Source organism: Bison bison, unplaced genomic scaffold (genome assembly GCF_000754665.1).
Source record: "Bison bison bison isolate TAMUID 2011002044 unplaced genomic scaffold, Bison_UMD1.0 scf7180017864371, whole genome shotgun sequence".
Lineage (NCBI taxonomy): Eukaryota > Metazoa > Chordata > Mammalia > Artiodactyla > Bovidae > Bison > Bison bison.
In genome coordinates this window covers 11,749,706-11,760,600 of record NW_011494943.1, presented here as the reverse complement: position 1 = coordinate 11,760,600, position 10,895 = coordinate 11,749,706, and the positions used below count along the sequence as shown (strand labels likewise).

At 53.4% G+C, this 10,895-nt stretch overlaps 1 protein-coding gene across 3 annotated transcripts in view; it reads left to right on the top strand.

Moving 5' to 3' along the window:
• The window catches only part of ENTHD2 (ENTH domain containing 2), an 11,213-nt gene extending 5,325 nt beyond the window's left edge, over positions 1-5,888 (top strand). For 2 of the 3 annotated variants that reach the window (XM_010856308.1, XM_010856310.1), the window contains 7 exons: positions 111-182; positions 981-1,184; positions 2,138-2,315; positions 2,441-2,554; positions 2,680-2,758; positions 2,947-3,081; positions 4,036-5,888. In XM_010856308.1, coding sequence (XP_010854610.1) covers positions 111-182; positions 981-1,184; positions 2,138-2,315; positions 2,441-2,554; positions 2,680-2,758; positions 2,947-3,081; positions 4,036-4,596 — 1,343 coding nt within the window. In that variant the 3' untranslated portion in view covers positions 4,597-5,888. The remainder of the gene's footprint in view (positions 1-110; positions 183-980; positions 1,185-2,137; positions 2,316-2,440; positions 2,555-2,679; positions 2,759-2,946; positions 3,082-4,035) is intronic. The other variant, XM_010856309.1, reaches the window with a different exon arrangement.
• Positions 5,889-10,895: the final 5,007 nt, after the last annotated feature.

Below are 10,895 nucleotides of genomic sequence, written 5' to 3'. Positions count from 1 at the left end.
ACCCAGCCCTGTCACCGGGTGACTCTGGGCGGGCCCGAAGCCTCTCCTCCCGCAAATGTCCGGGGTTGAGGGTCAGGTCCCCGCTGCTGCTGATGTGGGCCTCCCCGCAGGCATGGGCTCCCAGTCCAGGCCCCAAAGCGCCCTGCAGGGCTTCGGCTACAGCAAGGAACGGGCTCACACAGGTGAGTGCTGCGGGACTGGGGCCCCGGCTGAGGGTGAGGGGGTGGGTGGGGCCTGTGTGCCCCCCACTGACTTCTGTCCGACCCCGGGGGCGCTGGGGAGGTGCAGTCTGCTCTCCTTACCTGGCTGGTGAGAAGCCAGGCTGACGGTCAGCCCCGCACTTGGGCCATCAGCCCTCGGCTCCTTTAGAGAGCAGAGCGCAGAGAGCAGTGGTCCTGTCTGTGACAGAGGTGACTTGGAGCTGGCGCGGTGCCAGCCCTGCTTGCCGGGAGAGCATGAAGTTCCCCAGGGCCACGCGAGCCTCTTGTGGGCTCTGGGCCGGGTCCAGCTGATATGCTGAGCACTCCAGCCATGGCTCCTAGTTCCCCAGCACTTGTGATTCCTAAAGTGGGTCAGCCTTAGAGCCCACCTGTTCCTAACCTGGGGGTGACCGCCAGTTCACTCTCCATGGGGCACTCTGTGGGAAAGCCCCCAGCACTGGATGTGGCCAGGGATATTGTGGTCTCAGGACAACCACCTTAGGTGGCCCCTACTCTGAGGTGGGGACCCAGGAGGGCAAGTGGTACAGCTTTGCTGTGAGCTGCCGCTCATCCAAGATCCACGGGGCCCAGATGCATTGAAGTAAATTCACCGCAGAAGCTTCTGGGAGGGCCCTCTTCCTCCATAGGGCCTCTGCTCTGTGACTGCATCTTGTGTCCCAGCCTCTTGGGTCCTGGGTGAGGAGCAGCCATGGGCACCTCATCCTGGGAACACAGGGTGGGACTGAAGGGGCTGTGCCGTCTCCCCTCTCTCTGCTGCAGGCTCTGCGGGCGAAGCCTTCCTGTCCACCATCCAGAAAGCCGCAGAGGTGGTGGCCAGCGCCGTGCGCCCTGGGCCTGAGAGCCCCAGCTGCCAGAGGTCCCTTCTGCGGGGTGACACCTACCAGCCGGCCGTGACACCTTCAACCAGCCTCGGCACCCACGCCTCCGGGAGCTCTCTCCCTGTGGCCAGCCCAGGAGCCCGAGGTATCGAGCTGGACTCCTCCCTTGGGGTGCTGGCTTCCCCCTCCCCGGAGCCCTGGGCTTCCGGTCACCTGCTCGGGCTGGGCAGGAGCAGACGAGGGAGGAGGAAGAAAGCAGTGCGCTCGGTGGGGGCAGGGGGCAGGAGCCCCACCCTGCCGGTCCTGCGACACCTCCCAGAGCCAGCACGTGACAAGCTCGCAGAGCCAGCTGCCCACGAGACTCGACTCCCTGCGGCCTCTGCGGCGGTGCGCATAGGGCAACCCTGCCTCAACCCCCCACGTCCAGTGTTCTCTGTCAGTCTGCTCTGGGTGGGAGCTCAGGTATTACGGCCCCATGAGAGGTCGGGTCTGCCCAGGATCCCAGCTGCTCAGATATGGAAGCTTAGAGCTGGGACAGGAGCCATCCCCAGCTCTCGTGTGTTCACCTGGCGCCTTCGAGCAGCTTTGCAGCCCGTCAGGGCCCAGGGGCAACAGGGAAGCCCTCCGCAGGGGCCAGGCTCCATGCCGTGTGTGTTCTAGCGGTGCGCTGTGATACAGGAGGGAGCGACAGCTGCCCGCGCCCTCCGCCTCTACCTCTGCCTCTCCCAGAAGCGCCGTCCCATTTGCCTGGTTCGAAACAAGTATGTCAGCGCTCGGCGGGACTTGAGAGCTGCTGTGCTGGATACTGTCCCCACTGCCCTGGCGTCTGGTGCCTGACGCTGCTTCCTCTGCTTTCTGGGCAGGCGTGTCCCATGTGGACCCCCCACCCTAGCCCTGAGTGAGGGCATGCCCTGTTCTGCCCCATTTCCTCTCGGGTGGTGTTTCCCGGAGCTGGAACCCAGGCAGCTATGTGTCCACATCCAAGGACCCAGCCCATAGGCTCTTCCCTGGTCTCCCCATCCAGGGCTCCTGGGGAGACAGACATGGGGACAATCTGAGGCCCCCAAGGGTTTTACCTTCAGTCCGTGTTTCTTCCAGCAGCGAGACACCAGCCTGGGCAGGCCGGAGGCGGCTGGGATGAGCTGGACAGCAGTCCCAGCTCTCAGGATTCTTCCCAGGAGAACGATGATCTGGGCAAGGCCTCGGACTCGGGTAGTCGGTCGGGCAGCGACAGCCCCTCAGGGGCCAGCCGGGCACCTAGTGACCTGGCAGAAAGGTGATCCAACACCCCAGGGTGCCCCTCCCTGCCTGCCCTGATGGGCGAGAGGTGACCTGGAGGGGGCTCACCCCTCCTGGCGTGAGGGAGCCCACCCTTTGTCCCAACCCCTGTGCACCCGGCAGGGTGGAGGCTGTGACCCTGAGTGACTGCCAGCAGGAGCTGAGCCTGGTCCGGACTGTGACCCAGGGGCAGCACACCTTCCTGAGCCGAGAGGAGGTGCAGCACTTCGTCAAAGAGTGAGCCCCGACCCGTTCCAGGCCCCCTCAGCCCCGCACCCCACCCCCATCCCTCGCCCTGGCTCTGCACACACACCCCTCGCCCCACGGCCCCAGCCCTGTTGCGTGGTACCCCCTTCCTGCAGGTGTGGCCTCCTCAACTGTGAGGCTGTGCTGGAGCTGCTCATCCGCCACCTGGCTGCCACCAGTGAGCGTGTTCAGATGGTGAGGAGGGGAGTGGGCGGGGCTGGGGTGTGCCGGGGCACGGGGAGTGGGGAGAGTGAGCACAGGACACCCAGTCGATTGTCTGGTCGATTGTCTGCTGAGGGCTGAGAGGAGGGAGGGAGGGAGCCGGCCACACAGACCTCCCTTGGAGGGGGAACCAGCTGACATCAAGCCCACCCACCCTGCAGAGAGCCCTGGGTGCCATCGCCTCCCTCGGGTGCACCGACCTGCTCTCCCAGGAGCGAGTCCTGCTCCTCACCCGGCCTCGGCTGCAGGAGCTCAGTGCGGGCAGCCCCGGACCCGTGACCAACAAGGCCACCAAGGTGGGCAGCCTCCAAGGCCCAGAGGAGGGGGTGCAGGACACCCCAGCAGTCCCACGCCCTCCCCCGCCCCCGCTGCCTTCCCTAGACACACGCCCTCCCGCTCCCGCGGCTGGCACAAGTCATGCCCTTAGAACTGCAGGTGGTGGCCTGGCCTCTTCCCATACACAGGACCCCCAGGTTTCCCCAACCTTCCCCGGGTTTCCCCGACCTTGCCAGCAGATCTGCCTTTTGGGCAGTGCCTTCTCCGTTGAGGCTGTCTCCTCCAGGAAGCCGTCCTCCTGCGGGAAGCCCTCCTTAACTGCTTGGATGGCTCTCTGCCTGTACTCTGTGTCGTGGGTCTAAGCTCTGTTCCCATATGCCCCACTCTGGGAAAGCAGGAATAGTTGTCTGAGTCCTCTTCCCACTGATGAATGTGGGGAGACCACCTGCAGTCTTCTCTAGGGGCCCTCTGTTGGCCTCCCTCAGCTTCCAGTTTTCTGTATGGCAGCTGAAAATTGAGATCCTTAGTCACCTGTCTCTAAAGCGCCCTTCGTCAAAGCGCTTGTGAACCTGCCACACACAAAACACGCCGGGGGCACATCACGGAGTTTCTAAAATCTGAGAAGGACCCAGGAGGCCAGCTATCAGGGATGACACCTGGGTGGGAGTTGGTGCTTCAGCCACATCTGTTCCCCTGCGTGTCAGGCGCTTATGTGGCACTTGACCGGGAGGGGGCGCTCTTCCACTCTGGCAGGCCACAGCAGCTTGATGTGGGGGAAAGCATCTGTTTGTATGACAGCTGGTGGAGAGCAGCAGCGCTGCTGCCCGGGGATGACAGAATTGTTGTGAGCGGCCAGTGGTCCTGCCCTGTGCTCTGGCCAGCGACATTGAGGAGGGGACCCGGGAGCACCGTGTCCTCTGTGATTCCTGGAGGAGCGTAAGAGCCCTCACCAGTTCCCCTCTTCCCTCGTTCAGATTCTGAGACACTTTGAAGCCTCCTGCCGACAGTGGCCCCCTGCCCGGAGGTCCCCAGCCGAGCCTGGCCCTGCAGCCACCCATGTGGGCCCATCAGACCTGTTGACCGACACCCTGCCTTTCACCGGGGGCCCGGCCTTCCTGCAGCCTCTGAGTTCAGCTCTGTTTTTTCCCAAGGGCAGCGCACCCCCATCAGGGCTGCAGCCCAGCCCTGTGCCCCCAACGTCCCCAGACAGCTGCCCCCTTCCAGTCCCTGGGGCTGCCAGGGAGGCTGAGACTGGGCTGGCAGGTTCCACAGACCAGGGGGCTGCATCTGAGCAGGGCCCACTCTGCATGGACACCCCAAAGGGAGGGCCAGAGATCGGCCTGGGCCTCAGGCACAGCTGCAGCTCCTTATTTGCTGGCATGGAACTGGTGGCCTGTCCCCGCCTGGTGGGGGCCGGGACTGCTGCAGAGGAGCCCCTCCCAGCCCACCAGGCTCCCTGGACATTGTCACAGAGGCTGGCAGCAAAAGAGCCTTCCGGCTCTGAGCCGTCAGCTTTCACATTCTTAAACTCATGATCTTGTCTGCCTGGGCCACATGCAGTCTGTGTGCTCCCTGGCCCGTGACTCCCAGGACCCTGTGACTTTGTGCTGTCCCCTATGCCCACAGCCCCCAATGCCCCTTTCTGTGATCGGCCTCGCCCTCCCCTGGCCTCTTCCCCTCACCCACTGAGGCCTTGGGTGTGGGCAGCCACCCAGCCAGGCAAGCTTAGAGTGGACGGCCCACCCAGAGTTGAGAATGGCCACCAGTAAAACCCAGGTGATATTTTAGAAGTCCATGCACCAGTCAGAGCCAGACCACCACTGTGGTAATGAGGTGCCCGTGGGAGCTGCTCCCCAACTTTACCCCTAAGGTGGGTTCCCTGTTTTTCTGCTGGGAGGCGGACCCCCCACTTACAGCCTGCCCCCTAGGTTTGATGGCCCAGGAGCAGCGCCCCTGAGCACCCTGCAGGACTTGCAGGGTGGGCAAGGCAGGCCCAGAAAGAGGAGCTGAGCATGAGCTAAGCCTGGCAGCCTGCGGGCCCTGGGGTGCCGGATCTCCCGCCTCATGGCCATCTGCTTTGGCGGGATGCTTCTCCCATCTGCCAGAAGGACGAAGGGAGGGCAGTGGGGCAGACGGCATGATGTGGCCTGCCCAGAGGGCACTGGAGGGGAGCTCACGGGAGAGGAGACCTGGTGACTGAGCTTGGAGACCACACACCCCTTGAAACTGGCCTGAGTCCCCAGGGTCCTTATGGGCACACAGAGAAGGGCACCAGGGGAAGACGGAGAGGACCCATCTGCAGGCTGAGCCCAGGCCCAGCTTCCAGCCAAGCTTCTGCTGTTTCCAGGTGACAATCCTGTGAGGAGGATCCCAGGGCCACCTCAGTCATTCCTCTGCCCCCACCCTGCTGTCTCCTTGGCCAGAGACTGGCCATTTGGACTTGAATTCCTGTAGCAGCAGGCAGGCAGGCACGGAGCCTTGCAAGCACTGACCTCGGGGTCCTCTGGGGAAACCCCTGCCTTCCTGGCCCTCAGAAACAAGGTCGATTTGGAACCACTGCTTGGGTGTTTGTTTTTGAGCTCAGATCCCTCTCTCTGGGGGAGGGGGGAGTCCTAAGCAGCCTCCCGCCTTCTCGTCCATCAGGATTGGGGTCTAGGTAGGGTTAGGGCAGCATCAGGTCCCTGTGTGGCCCGTGTCAGCTCCCCCTGCCGTGACCTCTGCCTGCAGACTGCACAGCCACTTCAGAGCTAGGGCTGTGGTCGCTCTGGGGAGAACTGGGGATGGCCTGGGGTCACGCTTCCCACATAAACCCTGCTGTTCACCGGAAGCTGCACTGATCGCCTTTTCATTTTCTATCTGCGTGTGTGAGTGAGAGAGGAGAGAAAATGGCACAGGGGTGAGCCCCTAAGGGGCACAGGTAGAGCCTTCTGAAAGCAGGGACAGGTATCAATTCTTCCTTAAATGTTTGGAAGGACTCCCCACCGGAACTATCTTGTCCTGTAATTTTCTTAATTGCAAAGTTTCTAACTACAAAATTCAATTTCTTAAGTAGATTTAAGGACTATTTGGGTTATCTCTTTCCTCGTGAGTTTCAGTAATTTGTGTCTTTCAAGGAATTGGTCTGTTGTGAATATGGCTATAGTTTTTTCAGCCTACTTTCTTTGTTCTTCCAATTTCTGTAGTGTCCCACCTTTCATTTCTGATATTAATGTTTTTTTTTTTTCCCTTTCTTGGTTAGCCTGATTAGAAGTTTTGATATTATTGACCTTTTCAAAGAACTAACTTTTTGGTTTTATATTTCTTACTGATTTTATGTTTCCTATTTTATTGACTTCTGCTCTTTACTGTTTCATTCTTCCTGCTTTGGATTTTTTTCTTTTTCTAGCTTTTTAAAGGTGAAAGCTTAGATTATTGATTTAAGACCTTTTTTCTTTTTTAATAAAGCATTTAAAATTTTGTATTTTATTTTTGGTTGCAGCAGGTCTTCTTGCTGCATGCAGGCCTTCTCTAGTGGCGGAGAGTGGGAGCTGCTCTCCATCGCAGTTCACGGGCCTCTCATTGGGGTGGCCTCTTCTATGGTGGAGCACAGGCTCTCGGCACACTGGTGTCGGTGGCTGCAGCTTGTGGGCGCAGGAGTGGCGGTTTGGGGGCACTAGAGTGCAGGCTAGTAGTTGTGGTTCATGGGCTTAGTTGCTGCATGGCATGTGGAATCTTCCCAGATCAGGGATCACACCCATGTCCCCGGCATTGGCAGGCAGATTCTTATCCACTGTACCACCAGGGAAGTCCTAATGGAAACATTTTTAATGCTGTACATTTTCCTCTAACACTTTGAGCTACATCCCATGAACTTTGATAACATTTTAGTACTTATTCAGTTCAAAATATTTTCTAAATTCTCATAAGACCTGGGTTTTGTCTGACTTCTTTGGGGGGCACAGCACCAGGCAGAATGTGAAACCTCCTGGACTAGGGATCAAACCCAAGCCCCCTGTAGTGGAAATGCGGAGTCTTAACCCCCGGACCACCAGGGAAGTCCTGATGGACTATTTTAAAATGTGTTTTTTATTAATACTTTAATTTTTATATTGTAAGAGAACATATAAGACTTTCATTATAAAGATTTCAGGCTTTTGCGTAAGTTTGTTTAGTGGCCCAGGATATAGTCTATCCTGGTGAATGTTCCATCTGCACTTGATTTGGAGAACTACAGACCAATCTCTTTCATGAACATAGATTAAAAAAAAGTCCTCAACAGACTATTAGCAAAACAGATCCAGCAGTATACAAAAAGTAATAATACATCACAATAAGTGGAGTTTTTCCTGGGGATGGAAAGCTGGTCCAACATCTGAAAATCACTGCAATTCACTATATTAACACACTAAAGAAGAACAAATCACATTATCATTTTACACAGAAAAAAGCAAGAGATAAATTTCAACATTCATGATTTAAAAAAAAAAACAAACTAGAAATATAAGAATTTCTCTCACCCAGTAAAGGGGATGGACTGGGTGCTTGTGTGTGTACACAGTTGGTTCAGTCGTGTCCAACTCTTTGCAACACCATACTTAATGTCAAAAGGCTGAATGATTTCCCTCCAGGATTGGGAAGAAGACGGGAATGTCCACGCTCACCACTTTTGTTTAGCATTGTCCTGGAAGCACCAGCCGCTTCAATGAAACAATGAGGGAAAAGACAAATACAAAGGAAAGGAAGAAATAAAACTGTTAACCACAGAAAGCATGATTATTTATGTTGAGAATCATAGATTCCACAAAAAAAATCCTATGCCTAATAGTTTGGCAAGAACACAGGCTGTTGAGTAAAGCTGAATTGTATTTTCATATACGAGTGATACATGATTGGACATTAACATTTTAAAATCTGCTATTGGGACATCCCTGGTAGGGGAGGATTCTACATGCCATGGAGCAACTAAGCCCCTGTGCCACAACTACTGAGCCATGCTCTAGGGCCCGCATGCCACAGCCACTAAAGCCCATGCATCTAGAGCCTGCACTCCACAACAAGCGGAGCCACCACCATGAGAACGCAAGGAAGACTACCCACTGCCCGCCACAACTAGAGAGAGCCCGCACGTAGCAGCGAAGACCCAGTGTGGCCAAAAATAGACTTTATGATAGCATCCAAAAACTGAAATGATTAGCTATAAATCTAAGTGTGTGTGTGTGTGTGTGTGTGTGTGTATATATATATGATCTGTATGCTGAAAAACACAAAAGACTGATGAAAGAAATCAATGAAGACCTACATAAATGGAGAGATACACTATAGATTGGAAGATTTTACTGTTAAGATGTCAATTTTTCCCAAATTGATCTACAGATTTAACATAATTCCCATCTTGATTTTATTTTATTTTATTTTTTTTTTGGTAAATAGAAACAAACTGATCCTAAAAGCTACAACCAAAGTCAAAGCAATTAGAATAGCTAAGGAGGTTTTGAAAAAAGCACATAGAGGGCTCACAGCACCGACTTTGAAAACGCTGTCCAGAAGCAGTAGTCAGCACTGGGGTGCGTGGAAGTTTAGATATAGATCAGTGGGCCAGTATAGACAATTCAGAAACAGAGCCACACGGCTATCGGCAGGTGGTTTTCCACAGGTGTCAAGGTAATTCAGTGGAGAAAGGATAGACTTCCAACACATAGTATTGAAACAACTGGAAGAAAATAATGAACCTTGGCCCCTTCTCATATCTTACACAGTATTTAAAGTGAGCCATAACCCTATCTAGAAGTTAAACTTCCAGAAGAAAACCTAGCAGAAAACGTTCTGTCCTTGGATTAGGCTTCTATGAGAGAGAAAAAGCACAAACTATAATAGAAAAAACTAGGCATCATCAAAGTTGAAGAACTTTACTTTGAATGACATGAGAACAAAAAGACAAGCCACAGACTGGAGAAGATGTTTGCAAATCACAACTCTTGGGAAGGATTTATATCAAGAACATATAAGGAACACTCCAAACTCAATGATAAAACAACCCCCAGTGTACAAAGTGGGTGAAAGATGTGGACGGACACTTTGCCAAAGGAGGTATATGGATATCGGACAGAGAAGCACACAGATAGTTTCTCAACATTGTTAGGGAAATGCCGTTGAAGACCATGCGGAATACCACTACACACCTATTTTAGTATTTTTTAAGAATATTTTAGTTGCAGCATTCGGTCTCTTCATTGTGTCAAGATCTTTTGATGCAGTGTGTGGATTTAGTTGGCTCCAAGGCCTGTGGGATCTTCCTTGACTAGGGATCAAACCTGTGTCCCCTTCATTGCAAAGAGGATTCTTAACCATTGGACCACCAGGGAAGTCCTGACACCCATTAATATTTGTATTAAAAATAATTTAAAAATCCAGTAATACCAAGTGTGAGGCCAAGGGGGATCAAATGGAATTCACAGGCTGCTGGTGAGAATGCAGCATTAATAAAAAGATGCATTGCCTTCGGGAAAAGTTCGGCAGTATCTTAGAAAGTTAAACACCTACCTACCTACCATACAATTCAGCAGTCCCTCCTAAGTATTTACCCAGGTGACATGAAAACTTAAGTTCATACAAATGTTTAAAAGTGAATGTTTACAACAGTTCCATTCATAATTGCCCGAAACCAGAAACAACCCTTAAGTCCTTGGGTTGCTGTGTAATAAAGGATGGTTCATCCACACCGTGGAATACTAGTTAGCAATGAAGAAAAGAGGAACAGGGAAGGCTCATGTAACTAAGTGAAGGAAACCAGACTCAAAATGGTACACACCACAGGACTGCATTTCCAAGACTCTGGAAAAGGCAAAACCATAGTGACAGACTGACAGACGACAGGTTGGAGGTGACTGGGACAAGGGGTGGGGAGGATTTGGCTACCAAAAGGCAGCCCGTGGTTTGGGGAGGGGAGAGAATGTTCTGTGCCTTGTTTGTGGTGGTAAAACAGCTCTCTGTGTGTGTGTGCTTAGTTGCTCAGTCAATTCCAACTCAGCGACCCCATGGACTGTAGACCAGGCTCCTCTGTCCATGGGGATTCTCCAGGCAAGAATACAAGTTGCCATTTCCTCCTCCAGGGATCTTCCCTGGGATTGAACCCAGGTCTCCTGCATTGCAGGGGGATTCTTTACCATCTGAGCCACCAGGGAAACCTAAACAGCTCTCTGCGTCATCAAAACTCAGCTGTACACCCCAAAATATGATTTTTATTGATATAAATTAGAATTTTTTGAAGTATAAAGAGTATTTGATTTATAAAAATGGGACAAAAATGAGCAATGTGCTATTTGTTATTTTGAAGGGGAAAATGTTGGTGAGACCAGAAGCTTCGTGGAAGAGAGGGGGCTTTCCTGGTGAAGGGATCACAGAAGGGGGGCGTAGCGTAGCTACCGGGTAGCGCTGAGCTGGGTGTGCCAGGTCCACCTGTGCACTGGGAAGGACGCACAATGCAGGTAGGGAAACATGCAGGACGCCGAAGAGGAGGTCCTGCCAGCGGGACGACAGGCTGGCTCCAAATAGGAAAAGGAGTACGTCAAGGCTGTATATTGTCACCCTGCTTATTTAACTTGTATGCAGAGTACATCATGAGAAACGCTGGGCTGGAAGAAACACAAGCTGGAATCAAGATTGCTGGGAGAAATATCAATAACCTCAGATATGCAGATGACACCACCCTTATGGCAGAAAGTGAAGAGGAACTCAAAAGCCTCTTGATAAAAGTGAAAGTGGAGAGTGAAAAAGTTGGCTTAAAGCTCAACATTCAGAAAACGAAGATCATGGCATCTGGTCCCATCACTTCATGGGAAATAGATGGGGAAACCTG